Source organism: Esox lucius, chromosome 7, assembly GCF_011004845.1.
Source record: "Esox lucius isolate fEsoLuc1 chromosome 7, fEsoLuc1.pri, whole genome shotgun sequence".
Taxonomy (NCBI): Eukaryota; Metazoa; Chordata; class Actinopteri; order Esociformes; family Esocidae; genus Esox; species Esox lucius.
Genome location: NC_047575.1, coordinates 609,298 through 631,154, shown reverse-complemented (window position 1 = coordinate 631,154; position 21,857 = coordinate 609,298). Strand labels below are relative to the sequence as shown.

Below are 21,857 nucleotides of genomic sequence, written 5' to 3'. Positions count from 1 at the left end.
GAGGGTCACCCCAGACAGGGCCTGTGACATTACTGTAGCCTGCACGGTCCTACATAATATTGCCTGTCTGAGGAAGGAAAGGGGTCCAGCAGTGGCACCGGAGATTGAGTGGGACAATGCAGCTATATTCCCAGATTACATTAATGGCAAGCTGGTCAGAGACCAATACATTAATTATTTCAGATGAGTGATTTCATTGTCTTGTCCTTCTCTAATAAAGGATAGTTTGTGTTACTCCTTAATTAGGCCTTATGTTTTAGTTGATATTATAGTAGCTTACTTTGGTTTCATAACCTCAATTTTCATCTCACCTCACTGAACCAATAACTTTGCATAGTGTAGGGTGCATTCATCACACAGGGAACACCACAATGCTTCTTAAGATTCTTTATTTTAGTGCTGTCACTTGTCAGTTTGGAGCTTGGGAGAGAGAATGAAAAACATGATTAATACACTGTTTTACAGATGTGCTTACAGTGTGGATTGAAGTCACTAACTTATTTTTCTATATTTCTCTAACCAGTTTCCACAGTGTTTTCTTCTTGATTTCTATACCAAGGTCCAGATCCTGGGGAGTCCTTTTGCTTACAGCAATCTGTGCATCTGCCAGCTCTATTTGCTTTTTCAGATGTTGTGTATACAGACATCTTACAGTTTGTGAATTCTGTAAACCACCCATTGATTAGCATAGCAGGAATTGTGCATAATTTAGATTTCCATTAGCCCATACTTACTATGTTGCCAGGCTGGCTGTCAGACTGTACTGTGTCTGGATCCTGTTACATACATTTCTGAGTGTTATATCACTGACTTCTCATCCATTATGGGCAACATATGCATTTCCATAAGACTGACATGATACCTCAGGCCTTCTGGAGTCCAGTGACACAGTCTCATCATCAGCTGCAGCAGCCCCTTCCCATGCTGCAGAAGCCCCTTCCCCCTGCCATATTAAATAGAATTTGTATTGACAGGATGTGCCAAGCCATATGCTTTTAATAAATACTCACTGGATCATCGTCTGGTGGCACGAGAGTGACTGTGTCGCCGGACACTGCAAAACTCAACAAGGTCAGACAGTCCACATATGCCATAAATGGTTGATTGTGTTTGATGTGCAGTACTGGAAAATGTACCTTGTATGAAGAGGGCAGTATCTGCAGGTGGAACAGAGCCTGTAGCTGTCCCACCCTGAATCCCTTCCATCACAGGCCTTCCTTGGTTTAAATCAAGGGCCATTTCCTCAGCTGGGGTGAAGTCTGGAGCTGTCTGTATGAACATTAATTGTAGAATTAGACATAGATTCTAGAGATTTGTGCACATGGTTGTAAAACATTCTCGCATTGTGAATAAGGGTTTGAAATTAAGCCTAGTCTTTAGGGTAAACTTCCCGAGGAACATTAATCCCCTCTGCTCACTTTTATGGCAAAGTAGGCTAAATAATACAATTTAATTTATATTGTGCTTTACATGTTAGGCTACTCAAAGACACTTTACAGTACAACCAGCACATTTAGGACACAACGAGATACAGCACTGAAACCAACACATAAAACAAGCATATTAAAAGCAATTAAAACAGTGTACAACTTTGCTAGTAAGTAGATATTTTTTAATCCTTACGCATTCAGTCGGTCCGCTATTGTCTGCCAGGCTTTTTCTCTCTGTTTAATAACAGCAGTCGTATTTCCTTTTCTGCATATTATATGCTTTACCTCCTCATAACTTTCCATAATTAGTTGAAAAATATGCTGAACGCGTCTTCTCTATCTCTGCATCAGTAAATCTGTGATCGATACCGTGGTCTATTTAAGAAAGCCGTGGACATGCACTTATCCCAACTATCTACACCCGGCTTGACATAGCTTCACCTCCTCATCCTGGCTCGGTAAACGTTAAGCCGCGATGAGCGGATCACACTAAGTCAAGCTGCGCTTTTTCATTTATCCTGCATTTCTTCATTCTACTTTTGTGCCATAGGCCCCAGGTCTTATGAGGATTGGAAGTAGAGAGGACGTGACCGGTCTAACACTCCAGTGCAGTAGATGGCGGTATATGCACCTTCTGTTGGATGCGATCTGCCAACCAAATCGAAAGAAGAAGACAGAGAAGAAGAAGAAGAAGAAGAAGAATTCTATCTAGTGGTCTATATAATACTGTCATGGCGGCATCCACGGCAGACAGCTGGAGTTGGTTTCCTGCGTTAGCACTTGGTGTTTCTTTCCTGAAATGTCTTATGATAAATTCATAGTAAGTGACATACAGTAATTGTTGAATTCTACGCAATTACATTTTAAACGGTGTTCCATATAATTGGTTACTTGTCGTTACACTGCTAAACTAGCTGATTAGCTAGCCAACTTAAATAGATTGTGTTAAGTCAGAGAGGAAGAGTGGGTTATCGTTTACCATAGTCTACTCCTAATAAGTCCTCTTGTGTTTCAATGGGTTTGACAAGGGGTGAATTTATTACGCAAGACAAAATATAGAAGTTGCAAAACATTTTGGTGTATGTTCTGTTGAAGAAATTAATTTACCGCGGTAAAGAGTTTCCCATTCAAACATTCGACTACTCCCAATTACCGGTAAAACTGTTTTCGGTCTGCCCAGTGCGGTACCAGGCACTGGGCAGACCGGCGAACGGGCTTCTTAGGGACCGGGGTAAAACTGCAGTCCTCAGGTTATAGGCTTTTAATGATAGTTTGTAGGTTGAGATTTATATTTTAAAAGTTGAGATATCCATCAATAATCATTACATTATATTCTCATTTTACATTATCTAATAGCCTCACCTTTTATTTATCACATTATCAACCATATTTTTTTTTACTAGTATCTTAGTTTCCTTTTGTAATAGCTTTTTCCTTTTGTTTCCTTTTGAAAATATTCCTAAATATTATTTACCTCACTATTCATGGAAAATCCAAGTTGAGGCTCTTAGACAATGTCATATAGACTATAGTGGTGCAATTTGAGATGAAAGTCTGACTTTTAAATATCTATTCCAAGTAATAAGCTACCAACTGTATCATAAAAAGCCATCATTCTGAGGACTGCACTTTTACCCCGGCTCCTAAGTGGTCCTTTCTCCGGAGCATTGATATAGCCTTCTCTGACACTTGGGACTCTGGGGTGGGCATTAGTGTTGCCAACTTAGCGACTTTGTCGCTAGATTTAGCGACTGTTCAGACCCACTTAGCGACTTTTAAAAAAAAAAAAGCGACTAGCGACAAATCTAGCAACTTTTTGTGGTGTTATTAGAGACTTGTTCTTACTCTTCTCAACGAGCAGCGGGTGCCGCCGTGGGACCCTCCCCCATCTGAAAGCACTCACAGGCGGCCCAGTCCTCGCACAGCAGTTCCTCTGAGCTGCAGCCAGAGCAGGAGATGTTAAACTTCTCCTTGTCCAGACTGAAAATTAATCACGCATGCGCTCCGCCAGAGTGTCTCTTTTGGGTAACTTTTGCCGGTCCCAAGCCCGGATAAAGGAGGAGGGTTGGTTTAAAAAAAAAAAAAAAGAATTGACAGAAGAAAGTTAATTTGTAGTTCTAAACATATTTAGGGTGTTTTTACTCACTTTGTCTCCTACGACATTATTCCTCTCCTACAGGCAGTGTCCATCACGTGCCGTTCTCTTAATGCATGACCGTGATGAAAATCTCCCCTTGTGTGTTGCTCTGAATGTTTTTTTTCTAGCCTTTTGATTTTGACTTAAATAGCACCCCCTTTTTTGATTTGTTCTTTGTTTTTTTGCTCAGGTGATTATTTCTTGTACATGGACAACATTTGTAAATACGCATGTATATTCTGTTCCCCAACGAGAGTTTTGTATGTAAAAAAAAAAAAGAAACATCCATTCATGATGCTGATGGGAAATTATGCAAATTAGGCGATGACGTCATTTAGCAACATCTAGCCACTTTTAGGGCAGCCAATAGCGACTTTCCTTACTGAGGAGTTGGCAACCCTGGTGGGCATACCAACAACAGTTTTACTGGAACATGGGAGTGCTCGAATGTGTGAATCTTTATCGTGGTGATACATTTATGTATTCATCACGCAAACAACGTTTAGTTTGTTAAACTGGTTCGAAGGGGAATGTGTAATTTAGTATTCGTACATCTGTGACATTTGCACTGTATGTTAGGTAGTGATGTGCAGTTCGAGAAGAAGTTTTTTAAATAGTTAATATAAAAAAATGCAATTGCTGATTAAAAAAAAGTAATGTAAATGATCTTCACATAGGCTGGAGAACATGTGCAGGCTCCTTCATTCTGTTTGCAGAGCCATAACATTTTGCTATGTTACGTTGCGGCGATGGTAGACCTTGCAATCCGCTGGCGTTCGTATTACATCTTAAAAGGGTTTACGTTGAATTTTTTCAAACGTATCTATTCAACCTACGGCTGTTTTGTAAAGTGACAAGAGACATGATAATTTTCTTAATGTAATATACAGCGTATTCATAAACATTTATTATTTGACTTAACACCCAATACTTGGAAGCACTACAGGCAGCCATTTAGCTATATATTATTTGTAATAAAACTACTAATTACTAACTTTCATTTTTGGAGCTGTATATAGATGCTAAACAGTCCACAACAATCCAAAACCAATGCATATTACATCTAAGTATCTTTTTCTGGATTGTAGTTACTTAGTTTAAAGTAACAGTCCAAAGAATGCTGTTTCAGAACTGTGCTGGCTTTTATAAATATTTTTTGGCAAAATCTAATCTGGCCTTTCTATTCTTGAGGCTTATCTGAGGTTTGCATCTTGTGGTGAACCCCCTGTATTTGCTCTCGTGAAGTCTTCTCTTTGTGGTAGACTTGGATAATGATATGCATATACCTCCTGGAGAGTGTTCTTCTCTTGGCTAGATGTTATGAAGGGGATTTTCTTTACCATGAAAAGTTCTGTGGGCACCCAGGCCTTTTTGTGCATTCTTTTTTTTTCTCAGAATGCACCTGAGAGATTGATTTGGCCACTCCTGATGGTCCTGTTATCTCTCTGATGCCCAGCATGTGTGCAGTTAGTGAGTGAGTGAGCTACTGACTGACTACCCTTTGTTAAATAGCGTAGTGGTTAGAGAAGCGAGCCTGCAAACAATAGGTCCCGCATTCGAATCTCGTCGCATTCAAAACAAATTATGCATTAGGATTTGATCCATTGTTGTGCCGAAAACACCCTCTCCTGCACGTGCACTTTCGATTCTCATTTCTGCGACATGCTTGCTTGTTGTGGTCTGCTTTTCATTCCGTTGATAACAGTTTAGCCTACATTTCACTGATCTTCGCAGCAAAAAGAAACCTTTGTTTGCAATTACAGAGATCATACGTTTCCTGTAATATTTGACCAGGTTTGCACACACTGCAGCAGGGATTTTGGCCCACTCCTTCATACAGAACTTCTCCAGATCCTTCAGGTTTTGGGGCTGTTGCTGGGCAATACAGACTTTCAGCTCCCTCCAAAGACATTTGGTTCAGATCTGGATACTGGCTAGGCCACTCCAGGACCTTGAGATGCTTCTTATGGAGCCACTCCTTAGTTGCTCTGGCTGGGTGTTTTGGGTTGTTGTCATGCTGGAAGACCCAGCCACGACCCATCTTCAGTGCTCTTACTGAGGGTTGTTGGCCAAGATCTCGCGATACATGGCCCCATCCATCCTCTCCTCAATACGGTGTAGTCGTCCTGTCCCCTTTGCAGAAAAGCATCCCCAAAGAATGGTTTCCACCTCCGTGCTTCACGATTGGGATGGGGTTCTTGGGGTTGTACTCATCCTCCTTTTTCCTCCAAACACGGCTAGTGGAGTTTATACCAAAAAGCTCTATTTTTGTCTCATCAGACCACATGACCTTCTCCTCTTGATCATCCAGATGGTAATTGGCAAACTTCAGACGGGCCTGGACATGCGCTGGCTTGAGCAGGGGGACATTGTGTGCGCTGCAGGATTTTAATCCATGACGGCGTAGTGTGTTACTAATGGTTTTCTTTGAGACTATGTTCCCAGCTCTCTTCAGGTCATTGACCAGGTCCTGCCGTGTATTTCTGAGCATATCCCTCACCTTCCTCATGATCATTGATTCCCCATGAGGTGAGATCTTGCATGGAGCCCCAGACCGAGGGAGATTGATCGTCATCTTGAACTTCTTCCATTTTCTAATAATTGCGCCAACAGTTGTTGCCTTCTCACCAAGCTGCTTGCCTGTTGTCCTGTAGCCCATCCCAGCCTTGTGCAGGTCTACAATTTTATCCCTGATGTCCTTACGCAGTTCTCTGGTCTTGGCCATTGTGGAGAGGTTGGAGTCGGAGTGTGTGGACAGGTGTCTTTTATACAGGTAACAAGTTCAAACCGGTGCAGTTAATACAGGTAATGAGTGGAGAACAGGAGGGCTTCTTAAAGAAAAACTAACAGGTCTGTGAGAGCCGGAATTCTTACTGGTTGCATGACATAAATACTTATGTCATGCAATAAAATGCAAATTAATTATTTCTGGATTTTTGTTTTAGGTTCTGTCTCTCACAGTTGAAGAGTACCTATGATAAAAATAACAATTACAGACCTCTACATGCTTTTTAAGTAGGAAAAACAGACGATTTTGCAGGTTATCAAAATCTCAAATTTTTAGCTCAGTGTTTATAACCTTCTCTCATTGTAATTGTTTGAAGACCTACACTATGATATTAACGAGATACAATATTCAAAATAACCGACATTGCGATATTTTTCTTTCTGCTATATATTTTGCGACATGAAAAAACAGAGGATGTCTTCAGAAAATGCTTTGGCTATCAACCTGACAGTCAGTCTCTACAATAAAAATGTACAAAACTTATGACAGTTGTTATATTTCCGAACAGGTTGCTAGGTAATAATATGTAACAGTAATACTATAGCAATAGCAACAGTAGTAAAATAGAATGCGCAATTGGGCATAACTTACCAACTGCAAGATGCCGTCTGTGGTCAAAGCACTGCAATCTGGTCCACTTGTTTAGGGTGGCAGCCTTCACCATGTTCGCAGCCTTGTCTGTTATACAGACTAGACGACTCTCATCTAGGCCCCAATCAGCTAAAGCTCCTCTCATCCCTGTTGCGAGGTTCTCGCCCCTTTTCAGGTGGAAGTCCTCATTAATAAAGTGTACAGTCAGACTTATGTAGGGCTCCGTTGTCCGGCTGGACCACAAGTCTGTTGTTGCTGTATAATATTCCACTTGTGACAGCTCTGTTTCAACTTGTCTTGCATTTCTCGTACAGCTCCTGGGTGGCAACTTGCGTAAAATAGTTGCGTGATGGCATTACATACTGCTTGTCAAGCAAACGGATCATGTTTTTAAAACCCTCTTTGGTAACCGTGTTCTTGGTACCATGTCTTTGGCGACATGCAATGTTATTGAATTTGTGATTTTTCTCTGCTGGAACCTTTCTTTGTATGGTGTTTTTGCTTTGGACGGCATTGAGATGCTTTGCACTCGTCATACGAAGATTTGTGGTGCCGCCTTAAATGATCAAACAAATTGGTCGTGTTGTCTTGTGTTGTGGCATCAATTGCAAAGCACTCTTGACAAAGTACCTGTTTTTGGTCAACATCATCCTGTCTGTAGCCGAAATATTTCCATATAATTGACGATGCATTTCTTTTTGCAACCAAATTATCTGTTTCTGCCTTTTTTGCCTGTTCCTCACTCATCATTTCGTCACACGTGCAGCAATGAATTCCGTGTTTAAAATAAGAATTATTATAATTGTGTATCCAATAACACATAAATCAGAGTAAATTACATTATATCAGACAGATATAATGCTAGTTTTCCATTAGAAAAAATATATTGTAGACTGATATGTTTACCTTAAATTGCCGGTTCTGTGATGTGACTATTGCGGATGCATACATCACAATGTCGATACTGAAATGATATATTGTGCAACCCTACTACGTAACAACAGGCAGCCAACACTAGCAGTTTTCTAAAATAAACATAATACGTCTGACACAACAATGAATGGTATTCGCGACCAGAGCATCTTACTATTTCCTGGAAAAGCTGACAACCGGTCAAAATCGTGTAAAAACTTTCTAGAAGTTATGCAACACATTTGTGGGTTGCATAAAAAATATACTACTTTTTTTAGTTTCAAAAGATTGCAATCCCCTGCCCTTGGCCTCACAATGGTTTGATCCAGTCTTCAGCTGTGGCACCTCTTGCAGGTACAGTAGGCTACTACATAACTACAGTGCGTGTGTGGGAATCTGATGGAATCTGTCGTTAGTGGCTGACTTTCAGTAACCAGTACTAAACAAGGAGAGTTTCGGCAGGGGGGATGTTTCCGCACAAGACCGGATAGACAAAACCCTAGCTGGCTACAACCTTCAGTAGCTATGTTATAGTAAGCCTGAACTGAAACTTTTTACAGTTATACAGTATTGTGGTGGATATTCAAAGTATGCATCTGTGCAAGCTCTTTGGGGTATTATAGGCTAGATCAAAGCCCCTTGGGCAGCAAGGGGTTTCCACTATTCTCTCGTCTTTTCACTTGATGAAAAAGTCAGTTGTCGTCACCTATATTAATAGTTATTGTATCGATGTCATTCATGAATGAAAAACAAATGTTTTTGTGCCGTGAAATAGCTTTGGCAGTGTAAAGTTTATCTTGATTCTCGCTAGCAATTGCTCAATTCTTATGACTATTCCGAGTAGTAAGTTAGTAGATAGCGGTAAGCCTATTACTGGCTAATAAGCTGTTTAAACAGCCATTGGCAAAAGCCATACAGTTCATAGATGCTATTTGTGATGGAGGTAAACTTTATGAAATGTAAGTCAGTTTAAGTGTTTAATAATGGTGTCTAGTGCGTGGTACAGTTGTGCTCATAAGTTTGCATACCCTGGCAGAAAACTGGGAAATTTTGGCATTGTTTTTGGAAATATGTCTTTTATTTAAGGATAGTGATCATATGAAGCCATTTATTATCACTGTTGTTTGGCTCCTTTTTAAATCACAATGATAACAAATTATCCAAATGCCCTGATCAAAAGTTACATACTGCATGGTTGAATTGCCAAAAAGACGCATTTACTGCGCCAATGCAATAAAAAAGCCTGGTTACAATGTGCCGACAACACCTTGACACACCTCGCAGCTTCTGGCACACTGTAATTTGGAGTGATGAGACAAAAATAGAGTTTTGTGGTCACAACCATAAGCGCTATATTTGGAGAGGGGTCAACAAGACCTATAGTGAACAGAACACCGTCCCCACTGTGAAGCATGGTGGTGGATCACTGATGTTTTGGGGGTGTGAGAACACTTAAATTGATGGCAAGATGAATGCAGCATGTTATCAGAAAATACTGGCACACAATTTGCATTCTTCTGCACGAAAGCTGCGCATGGGACGCTCTTGGACTCTCCAGCATGACAATGACCCTAAGCACAAGGCCAAATTGACCCTCCAGTGGTTACAGCAGAAAAAGGTGAAGGTTCTGGAGGGGCCATCACAGTCTCCTGACCTTAATATCATCGAGCCACTCTGAGGAGATTTCAAACATGCGGTTCATGCCAGACGCCCAAAGACTTTGAAAGACCTGGAGGCATTTTGCAAAGACGAATGGGCAGCTATACCACCTGCAAGAATTCGTCGGCCTCATAGACAACTATTACAAAAGACTGCATGCTGTTATTGATGCTAAAGGGGGCGATACACAGTAATAAGAGCTAAGGGTGTGCAGTCTTTTGAACATGGGTCAGTTAATTGTTTTTCTTTGTTGCCAAGTTTTGTTTTATGATTGTGCCGTTCTGTTATGACCTGCAGTTGAATGTGAATTCCATAAGAAATGGTACATATACAGTCATGGCCAAAAGTGTTGGCACCCCTGAAATTATTCCAGAAAATCAAGTATTTCTCCCAGAAAATTATTGCATTAACACATGTTTTGCTATACACGTTTATTCTCTTTTTTGGGTATTGGAACAAAAAGCTAATTGGACATAATTGTACACAAAACCCCAAAAATGGGCTGGCCAAAATTCTTGGCACCCATTCATTGTGGATAAGATTGTTTCAAGCATGTGATGCTCCTTTAAACTCACCTTGGGGCAAGTAACAGGTGTGGGCAATATAAATATCACACCTGAAAGCAGATAAAAAGGAGAGAAGTTGTCTGAGGACTTGAGAACCAAAATTGTGGAAAAACATCAACAATCTCAATGTTAAAAGTCCATCTCCAGAGATCTAGATATTCCTTTGTCCTCAGTGCGCAGCATTATCAAGAAGTTTGCAACCCATGGCACTGTAGCTAATCTCCCTGGATGTGGACGGAAGAGAAAAATGTAGGAAAGGTTGCAACGCAGGATAGTCTGGATGGTGGATAAGCAGCCCCAAACAAGTTCCAAAGATATTCAAGCTGTCCTGCAGGCTCAGGGTGCATCAGTGTCAGCATGAACTATCCGTCGACCTTTGAATGAAATGAAACGCTATGGCAGGAGACCCAGGAGGACCCCACTGCTGACACAGAGACATAAAAAAGCAAGACTACAGTCTGCCAAAATGTACTTGAGTAAGCCAAAATCCTTCTGGGAAAACATCTTGTTGACAGATGAGACCAAGATAGAGCTTTTTGGTAAAGCACATCATTCTAATATTTACCCAAAACGGAATGAGGCCTACAAAGAAAAGAACACAGTACCTACAATCAAATATGGTGGAGGTTCAAAGATGTTTTGGGGTTGTTTTGCTGCCTCTGGCACTGGGTGCCTTGAATGTGTGCAAGGCATCATGAAATCTGAGGATTACCAAAGGATTTTGGGTCACAATGTAGGGCCCAGTATCAAAAAGCTGGGTTTGTGTCTGAGATCGTGGGTCTTCCAGCAGGACAATGACCCCAAACATACTTCAAAAAGCACACAAAAATGGATGGCAACAAAGTGCTGGAGAGTGCTGAAGTGGCCAGCAATGAGTCCAGGTCTAAATCCCATTGAGGAGAGATCTTAAAATTGCTGTTGGGAAAAGGCGCCCTTCCAATATGAGAGACCTGGAGCAGTTTGCAAAGGAAGAGTGGTCCAAAATTCTGGGTGAGTGGTGTAAGAAGCTTGTGCAACCAAATATTAAGTTAAGGGTGCCAATAATTTTTTCCAGCCCAGTTTTGTGTGCAATTAAGTCCAATTAGCTTTTTTCCCTTTTTTTTGTTTTGTACACACAAGGGGAATAAACATGTGTATCGCAAAACATGTGTTAATGCAGTACTTTTCTGTGAGACAGGGGTGTCAACACTTTGTGCCATGACTGTATTACCAATTCTCCAAGGGTATGCAAATATTTGAGCACAACTGTATGTTGCTGTGGCGTAGTGGTAAAAGACACTGCCTCTCACGTGGGAGACCCGGGTTTGAATCCAATGAGGGCAACAACAATTATCACTTTTAATTGCGGGCCGAGTGAACTTTGCTTGCCTGGTTTCTTTTCTGGTTATTGTTTACTTTTCACAAAACATTTATTGACAATGACCAGAAATATGCAAAAAAAGATGACAAACATCTTCTGTAATGTTTAAGCTAGACATCCAAAATTAAAAAATTCCATGCAGCACATACAGACACAACTTCTGTACAGTTTTCTTCACTTTCTGCTGTTGATATACAGTACTCAGTTGACATTGCATGTGTTCGCTGAAAGGAAACGACACTCGTTCTACCAGTAACTGGTTGGACTGGCATTGTGGTGACTGTTGTATGTTACCCCAGGCCTTTCTTTGTATGTGAATTCACACACTTAAATCATGCATTATTTTGTATTATTTTGTAAATATTCCATTCACAGGAGTTTTTGGAAGAATAAATAACACTTTTGCCTAATAGGCTACAGAAAGACTTCAATTCATACTCTAGTGTATAGGTTCAGACTCGTAGTTTAAGCGCATGCATCTTTTGTCCATGAATAAGCTAAGGAAAAACTGAGGTGTTTTTGGAAAAAATATTTTTTTTTCAACGTGAATAGGCTACAAAATAGTGTCTCCTGGGGGTTCTAGTGGGTCTAAGGAATTTATTTAATTGCCAGTGCATGGGTCCAGTCTCCTTGTTTAAGCGCATACACCGTTTGTCTATAGCTGACATTAATAAACGAGAGGAGTTTCGGGAAAATATACAACAATTTTCCATGTGAATAGTCTACAAAAATGGCATCTGTTTGCGGATCTCTCCTGGGGCTAATGAGTTTCAATGCCAGGGCATTAGGGATGGTAAGATTCACCGATTCGCATCGGTGCATTGTCATAAAAGCTTACGATGCGATGCATCGATTTAAATAAGCGTGCATCGGATACAGTTTATTGCGATGCATCGTTCCTAACATATCTGCATCGGTAAAAAACTATTTATTCATATATAATTATTAGTAGATGCGCTATTATTTTATTATTTATAAAGCGACCAATATTTTATTATGTAACTTTTAGAATGATTTCTCCTTTCTGAACTGTTGCTAAAGCGCGTTCTCTCATCACCACTGCAGCAGCTGCAGCTGCTACGTGAATATAACGTATCACAACACTACGGAGACCGAGAGGTATCCTCCTGAGAGTTACCTAGAACAGAGTCGGAACTCTTTCCAAACACTGGATTTAAAATGACTTGGTGGAAGAAACACTTTGGGTTTTATAAGCGAGATGGAAATCTTGACAAAACGCATGCAATTTGTAAAATATGTTGCGCCGCTATAAAATATACAGGCAGTACGACTAATTTAACAACACTCTTGAAGTGCCGACACAGTGTGAGTGCAGCAGAGACTCCCTCCCCCTCTGAATCAGCGGTTGCTAGTACTAGCCGCTGTGGTACCGCTAGCAGGACGCCGGGTGAGCAAACTATTACAACTTTTTTTCACTCCCCGCTGGCTGTCAGCTCTGCTCGTTCCAAAGCAATAACCGACGCAATCGCCTTTTTTATTTGTAAAGACATTCAGCCTTACAGCGTTTCAGAGAACAAGGGATTCCAGTACCACCTCCACGTCTTGGAGCCGAGGTACCACATACCAAATAGAAAGCTATTTACTGAGAAACAAATCCCTGCTTTGTATGGCAAAGTTAAACGAGAGATAGCCGAGTCATTAAGCAATGCCCAACGAGTTGCAATTACGGTTGATGGCTGGACGTCTTGTGCCACGGACTCATACGTAACTGTCACAGCACACTAGAGTGTTCAATGAGGCTCACACAGGGAATAATCTAGCAGTTTTACTGCAGAACGTTTGCCGCGAGTGGAACATCAACATCAAGGACACAGATAATGCAAAAAACATGATGCTGGCCGGAGTTGGTGCAGAGATGGACCCCCATGTGCGATGCATCGCGCACACACTTAATCTGGCCTCGCAAAAATCCCTCAAACTGGACAGGATATCTGAGCTTTTGGCGAAAGTGAGGAAGGTGGTAACGTTTTTTTACAGAAGCCCAAAAGCAACTAAAGTTCTGCGTGAGATGCAGGCCCAGTTACACCTGCCAAACAACAAGCTTATCCATGATGTTTCCACAAGATGGAACAGTTCGCTTGACATGTTGGAGCGTTTTTGGGAGCAACAGCCTGCTGTGTTGGACACCCTGCTGTCAAAGCAGATAGAGAAGTGAATGCATGGTCAGCCTGACAGAGGAAGACATGTCAATTCATGATGTCATCAAATTGATGTCTCCCCTGAAAGTGGCAACCACGCTCCTCAGTGTGGAAAAAACAAACACCATCTCAATGATCTCCCCAATTCAGGCCAAATTAAAGAGACATTTCCAGCCAGATGATAGTGATCAACCAGTAATTTCTTTGACGGTCGCTACACATACCTCCAAGACCTCCTCCACTATGCCTCAGCCCTTGATCCAAGCTTCAAAGACCTGGCTTTCCTGGATGACAATGACACCAAGGACATAATATTCACGAAGCTAATAGGAGAGGTGGTGAAGATGGATGAAAAGGTAAGAAGAATATACTGAGTATATTCGCTCTCTCACTCACACACACACACACACACACACACACACACACACACACATGTGTTAATTTAAGACACAAATAAATGAAATTGTCTAGTTTAAGGAAATCTAACAGTCTCTGGATTGTAATAATTATTGTCAGGCAGGGAACACATTGAATGAGGACCAGACAGATGAAACAGGTGGTAACAGGGGCCCCCACAGAGAGGAAGAGACAGGTTTGCTATGTTCTGATAGGAAGTTTAGGAACTGTTGCAAAAGTTATATACTTTATGTTGATTTGAAGATTTGTGTGTTATGGTCTAGTATTGTATGTCACATTTTTTTGTAGTATAATATTGACTGAAATAATGTTTCTGAAAATCCCCTCTTCTCTTCTGCTCCTAGATGATGTTCCTTCCAAGAAGAAAACGGCCTTGGACCAGATGTTTGGCGATTTCCACACTCAGAGACCACAGACGACCAAGAACACAAGGGAGAGCGCTAAGGAGGAAATTTTTAAGTACAGAGAGAGGGATTCTTTAGGTCTGAGTGGTGACTTGCTGCAGTGGTGGAATAAACAAGTGGATCTTCCTCTGCTTTCAGCATTGGCAAAGAGATACCTCTCCATCCCAGCTACAAGTGTACCCTCTCAATGAGTGTTTAGCACAGCTGGAGACATATTTACTGCACAGCGCAGTTTGCTTCATCCTGATCATGTAGATCAACTGATTTTCCTGAAGAAAAACCTTAAAGTAGGACATTTAAGGTAATCTTGTTTACAGCAGCCTTTGACTGCCAATAATAGTTTTTCATATATATATATATATACTCACCTAAAGGAATATTAGGAACACCTGTTCAATTTCTCATTAATGCAATTATGCAGTTGCTTCAATGCATTTAGGGGTGTGGTCCTGGTCAAGACAATCTCCTGAACTCCAAACTGAATGTCAGAATGGGTAAGAAAGGTGATTTAAGCAATTTTGAGCGTGGCATGGTTGTTGGTGCCGGACGGGCCAGTCTGAGTATTTCACAATCTGCTCAGTTACTGGGATTTTCATGCACAACCATTTCTAGGGTTTACAAAGAATGGTGTGAAAAGGGAAAAACATCCAGTATGCGGCAGTCCTGTGGGCGAAAATGCCTTGTTGATGCTAGAGGTCAGAGGAGAATGGACCGACTGATTCAAGCTGATAGAAGAGCAACTTTGACTGAAATAACCACTCATTACAACCGAGGTATGCAGCAAAGCATTTGTGAAGCCACAACACGCACAACCTTGAGGCGGATGGGCTACAACAGCAGAAGACCCCACAGGGTACCACTCATCTCCACTAGAAATAGGAAAAAGAGGCTACAATTTGCACAAGCTCACCAAAATTGGACAGTTGAAGACTGGAAGAATGTTGCCTGGTCTGATGAGTCTCGATTTCTGTTGAGACATTCAGATGGAAGCGTCAGAATTTGGCGTAAACAGAATGAGAACATGGATCCATATCATGCCTTGTTACCACTGTGCAGGCTGCTGGTGGTGGTGTAATGGTGTGGGGGATGTTTTCTTGGCACACTTTAGGCCCCTTAGTGCCAATTGGGCATCGTTTAAATGCCACGGCCTACCTGAGCATTGTTTCTGACCATGTCCATCCCTTTATGACCACCATGTACCCATCCTCTGATGGCTACTTCCAGCAAGATAATGCACCATGTCACAAAGCTCGAATCATTTCAAATTGGTTTCTTGAACATGACAATGAGTTCACTGTACTGAAATGGCCCCCACAGTCACCAGATCTCAACCCAATAGAGCATCTTTGGGATGTGGTGGAACGGGAGCTTCGTGCCCTGGATGTGCGTCCCACAAATCTCCAACTGCTAGATGCTATCCTATCAATATGGGCCAACATTTCTAAAGAATGCTTTCAGCACCTTGTTGAATCAATGCCATGTAGAATTAAGGCAGTTCTGAAGGCGAAAGGGGGTCAAACACAGTATTAGTATGGTGTTCCTGATAATATTTTAGGTGAGTGTGTGTGTGTGTGTGTGTGTGTGTGTGTGTGTGTGTGTGTGTGTATATATATATATATATATATATATACACACACACACACACACACACACACACACACACACACACACACACACACACACACACACACACTTTTGTTTACCCGTTTGTGAAAGGTTTTTATTTTTATTGTTGATGTTAAAACAGCACCTGCTTTCTGCTCACTGAGTTAGCCTACCTGCTGAAATCACATTTTCTGTAACTTGCCAGCAGGCTAATGTCATTGTTTATCTATGAGCAGCATCCTTAATTTGTTTCACCTGTTAAATGTGTGAGCTGTTAAAAGTAACTAGAGACAAGACAGGAAAAGAATGTCTGTTTTTATTTAAACTTTTGGTTTTGTAAAAAAATTTTTTTTTGTTTTTGAAAGAGCCATATATAGTCAGATGGCACTTAAGATAGCCTACTTTAAGATTTGCTGTAGGCTATGTCTGAAAAAAATAAAAAAAAGTCCAATATCTACATATTGAATTGCATAGCATCATATTTTTCTCCATTGCATCCTATTACACTTAATCGCATCGTGTTGAATCGAAATCGAATCACACCGCATTGTAATAATAGTGAATCGCATCGCATCAATAGCTGCTTATATGTATCTTTTAATGTATCGCATCGTTGGCTATGCATCGAGATGCGTATCGCATCAGCCTCAGTTATGGAGATGCACATCCCTACAGGGCATAGGTCCAGTCTCCTTCTTTTAGCACATGCATTGATTGTCTATAGGTGACATGAATAAGGTATCGAAAAACTGAGAGGGGTTTACGATATCTGTATTATTAACATTATCTCAATATTTCATATTTTTTAATATCACAGTAATTGTCAGTACCGGTATATCGCGACACCCCTACATGTTAGCCTTATGGGCTTTTGGTAACCTAAATACAGGGATAGTATTTATAGATGGCTGTCTAGCCATAGCATATAATTGTTAATCAGACACAGCGTGACACAAGTGAGCTTTTAACTGTTACAAAAGGTTTTCCACAAATATAAGGGTGGGGTGATGCTGGGTCCCATAGCTTCCTGGTGTTGTCTTCCAGTCGTATGATTTGGACCCATAAAGCCTTTCGATCAGGATTTTTTTTAGGGCATGCCAGGTGAAATATTTGAGATCAGGCAGATCAGTATTGTACAAAGGATACTTTTTTGCGGAAAAACTTTTCAGTACAGTAGTGAATGTATTCTACAAAACACTCAGTTTGTAATGTTACAAATATAATGTGAAGTCTTGGGGCCTCTTTAACCCCCAGTGCAACACGCTATACCATACATGGAATTCATTATGCCTCGTTAGTTATTAGCTAGTGCCGTTTAGTGGCAGTCTGGGCAACACAAATGAGCAGTAGTATACTTTCTAAGGACTAAATGGTCATAATGGAGTTGGATTATTTGTTATTATTTCTATATGACCAATCAGTGAATTGAACATAATCTGGATCTAATGTACTAAAAATAAGTTCTGCACTAGGCTTCATATTTGTGTTTATTATACTTCACTATTATTAAACCACATGTTATTTCAACAAGGAACACAGACTGAGGCCAAGGTCTCCTACTGTTTTGCCCTGTGTATACTAGTTTATACATACTGTTTAGGTACAATGGTTAGAAACAAACAAAAATACAATGCTGTATTGATATTAGAGCCAAAAATAGGACAGAATTTTCTTAAATGCAGCGCAGTTGTCTTCATACAGTGGAAACAGTACACGGAGCATGCATACAGCTCTGGAAAAATTTAAGAGACCACTACCACAATTTTTCTTAAATCACCATCTCTACATGTATGGCAGCCATTCCATTCCAGTGTCTGTTAAATTCCAAAACAGGCACACCTCGTTTTACTTAATGAGGTACTGATTAGGTGATTTACCTGAACCAAATCTAATTTAACAAGGAAAAGTGTAAAAACCATAAGAACAACGTCAAGCAACAGACATTGGGGACAACAAAGCTACAGACTGGCAGAGGGTGAAAACGACTGCCCACTGACCGAGATGACCGTCAACTCATTCAAATGTAGTATATCATCAAGTGACCTACAAAAAGAATGGCAAACAGCAGCTGGGGTGAAGTGCACGGCGAGTACGGTTCGAAACAGGCAGGGCTGAAGTCATGCAAAGCTAGAAAAAAGCCCTTCATCATTGAGGAGCAAAGAAGAGCCAGGCTTAAGTTTGCAAAAGACCATAAGGATTGGACCGTACAGGAATGGAGTAAGGTCATCTTCCATGATGAGTCAAACACCTGGTTGTCTAATGGTTAGACGGAGACCTGGAAAGGCCTACAGGCCACAGTGTCTCGCACCCACTGTGAAACTTGGTGGAGGATCTGTGATGACCTGGGGATGCTTCAGCAAGGCTGGAATCAGGCAGATTTGTCTTTGTGAAGGACCCATGAATCAAGCCAAGTACAAGGTTATCCTGGAAGAACACCTGGTTCCTTCTGCTCTGACAATGTTCCCCAACTCTGAGAATTGGTTTTTCCAGCAAGACATGCTGCATGCCACACAGCCAGGTCAATCAATGTGTGGATGGAGGACCACCAGATCAAGACCCTGTCATGGCCAGCCCAATCTCCAGACCTGAACCACATTGAAAACCTCTGCAATTTGATCAAGAGGAAGATGGGTGGTCACAAGCCATCAAACAAAGCAGAGCTACTTGACTTTAACCCATACCTTTTTGCCCAGGGACCCACAGACCATGCACAGATCACTTCAACACATACATGTAGCCTCTTAAGTCTTATACCTTTTTCAGTTCATGGAATACAAGGGCTTGCATTACCCAAATTAGTTACATGCAACACAAAAATAAAAATCCTCCAATAAATGTTTAACATGGGCAAGGGGGACAAGAGTCTCAAATTTAAGTTTCATCTGCAGGCTGTTTCATAAGCAAGGAGTGTAACAGGAAAAGGCAGCCATACCCAATTTGGAGATTGCAAGGGCCTCAAGTTTAATCCAGGCTTGAGATCTGGTTTTGTGAGTTACTTGTCTAATGTTGATAAGTGATGATAAATTAAAAGGTTGTTTATTTAGAAGTGCTTTTTAGACTATCATGATAGCGTGTTGTTTTCGTCTCGAGGACTGCGAAGTCCTGCCCACACTTTGATATAAACTGCAGTGGTGAGTTCTGTAGCTAGCGCCCGTAATAAACCTAACTGTGCAATGACAGGTAGCATCCAATGGTTTAATTATGGATGCCGTAGCATGCATGTAGATTATATCCCCATAAACTATACTGTCATACATGTTGATCATCCAGCCATATCCCTAAGTATTTATTTGCAGAGACTTTTTCAACCAGCTTTTTAGACCCCTTTGCATTTAAAACCAATCTAAGTTGTAGAGAAAGTCTGTCTCTAGCTGCGGTAATGCTTGGTAAGCAATAGAGTACATGAGTGTCGTCAGCATATAGGTGAATTTTACACTTTCATATCTCATAACCGATATTGTTTACATAAACAGTAAACAGTAATGGAAGTAAACAGTAATGGAAGTATAGAACCTTGTGGGACCCCTTTAACCCACTCCAGTGGCTCCAACTGGGTGCCATCTACTCTAACAACCTGACTTCTATCCTTAAGATAGAAGTAACTCATTAACAGTCTATAGACCACAGGTGTCAAGCCGATTCCACAGAGGTAATAGTATGCTGTTTTTTTTGTTTCTTCTTAAAATTGGTGCCCAATTCAGATTTGTGACCTTATTAATCAATTAAGTACAAGGAATGAGCAAAAACCTGCAGACACTTGGCCCTCCATGGTAACATTAACACCTTTGCTGTAGATTGAGCCCACCTGAGCTGTTTATGGAGACTTAATGTAGGGTTAAACTTTCAAATAACACAGGCCACTTGAAAAGGTTCTGGGTATATTTCTCAACAATACTTATATTATGTGATATACAGCTCCGGAAAGAATTAAGAGACCACTGCAATTTTTTCTTTCCTTTACAAAAAAGTAGAAAAGGAAGGTTTTGAGTGAGGAACAGAAGGGTTGCAGTGGTCTCTTAATTTTTTACGGAGCTGTATGTAAGGTATTTGTGGGCAGAACCCATCACATCTGTCGTTAACAGCTTTATATTTGAAATAACTGATTAGATTTTTGAGAATTGCGAAAACATTCTAAAATACTAAAAATAGTTTTGGTCTATGCTGTCATGAAATTACCCATATATTGTGTTGTCTGACATTGCTCTTCTGTGTATTGCAGTCATTCCACAGACTTTGAGGTTCACAGGAACTGGCTCGCCATCACACACAGCCTACCTGTGTCAAAGTGGTACCATGAGGTTTGTGCCCTTGCATATCGTTATTACAATGACACACAAATGCATGGTTTGAATGTCTCAGTTTGTTTGTTGCTCACCCATTTTTTATACCAATGTCTAGCTATAAATCCTTTTCAATTTTGTGGTTGCATCTTAACTCGTTGTTTGACCGTTCTCCACTCACTCTTAACCACAGAGTCTTTTGGTTGACCTTTCAGAAGACAATAAAAGCTATTAGAGGTTTTTCAATGCCGATACCGATTATTGAGAGACCAGAAAATCTGATGACAAGAATTGTCCAATTTCATAATTACTTTTTAAAATAATAACTACATTATTACAACAATACAGAATTAACCTATTGATTTTGGCCCAATGCTGGAAGAGGAGTGCCTGCATATCAGGCTTAATTATCAGTAAGCACTTAATTTTTTCTTTTGCCTGACAAAAACTGATTATGCATACCTTTCTATTCCGTAGCAAATACACTTTAGAAATCAACAATAGAGGCATCTTTGCCATAACCAAATCTGATATCTGTTATCATTTTCGTATTTCATAGTTTGGGTTGCTACTGGCTTACAATGTATCCTGCTTAATGGCACTTAATCATTAACAATTCCAATGAGATGCCTAACGTCTAGTAAAGACTGCGTGTGCATTTTTATTAATGTGAATTTGTCACAACAGCAAAGGTGCCTGCCTAATCTCGGAGTGAATAAGCTTGAATTCAGAAACAGCCCTGCGTAACATAAGCATTGTAATAACTGCTGCTGGCAAAAGGGCGGGATACACCTACCACGGTAACGCACTGCAGAAGCACCGCTCCCATTCATTTCCATTCGATATGTAGCGTCCACAAGTGATCTGTGCAGTGGGTGGCTGAGCTGTGTGATTCAGGCTTGAGAAGCAGATAACTATTTCGACAATGTCATCTTTCAGCAATAACCAGTCATCAGGATTGCTGTTACATTTTGCTGGACTCTTCCCTGTCTGAGTTTGATCCCAAATTACCCTCCACCAAAAGGCTGTTACATCAGCTACATCAAAATGTAGCTGCCCCTTCAGAAATACACTACCTTTCAAAAGTTACCAACAATATTAACAAGAAGTTACTTTGGAGGGCACTCAAAGTGTATAGGGCAGTGAGGCTTTTTAGGGATCCATGAGAGTAAATCTCAGGGATATCAATCTGGCCAGTTAGGAAGCATAAGCGATTGTGAATCAGTGTCACCTGTTTTAGTGCAAATGGAAGTGAGAACAGGTGCACTGGAGAGGCAACAGCGAGACAACCCCCAAAAAGGGAATGGTTTTGCTGGTGGTGACCACAGACAGTTGCTCTCTCCTTATCCTTCCTGAGGCATGAGGCTACATTCATCCAGCAGCATGACCTTTTTGCCAGAGAGTCAGTGATGGTCTGGGGAGGCATATGCTTGGAGGGTCGCAGGAAATCCACGTGCTAGCCAACAGTACTCTGACTGCTGTTAGGTACCGGGATGGCATTTTCAGACCCATCATCTAACTTTACACTGGTGCGGTTGGCACAGGGTTC

The 21,857-nt window shown here is 40.9% G+C and overlaps 1 protein-coding gene and 1 long non-coding RNA gene across 4 annotated transcripts in view; one reads left to right on the top strand and one right to left on the bottom strand.

Moving 5' to 3' along the window:
* Positions 1-531: 531 nt before the first annotated feature.
* Positions 532-1,899, bottom strand: LOC117594734. Its single transcript, XR_004575980.1, has 3 exons — positions 1,624-1,899; positions 1,137-1,269; positions 532-1,054 (listed from the first exon to the last, which is right to left on the bottom strand). It is a non-coding gene; the product is annotated as an uncharacterized LOC117594734 (long non-coding RNA).
* Positions 1,900-2,108: 209 nt separating this feature from the next.
* Positions 2,109-21,857, top strand: part of alg8 (ALG8 alpha-1,3-glucosyltransferase) — a 108,963-nt gene continuing 89,214 nt past the window's right edge. The window contains exons 1-2 of one of the 3 annotated variants that reach the window (XM_034293361.1): positions 2,114-2,250; positions 20,248-20,326. In XM_034293361.1, coding sequence (XP_034149252.1) covers positions 2,162-2,250; positions 20,248-20,326 — 168 coding nt within the window. In that variant the 5' untranslated portion in view covers positions 2,114-2,161. Of the gene's footprint in view, positions 2,251-20,247; positions 20,327-21,857 lie in introns of all 3 variants that reach the window. The other 2 variants (XM_029121032.2, XM_029121033.2) reach the window with 2 other exon arrangements.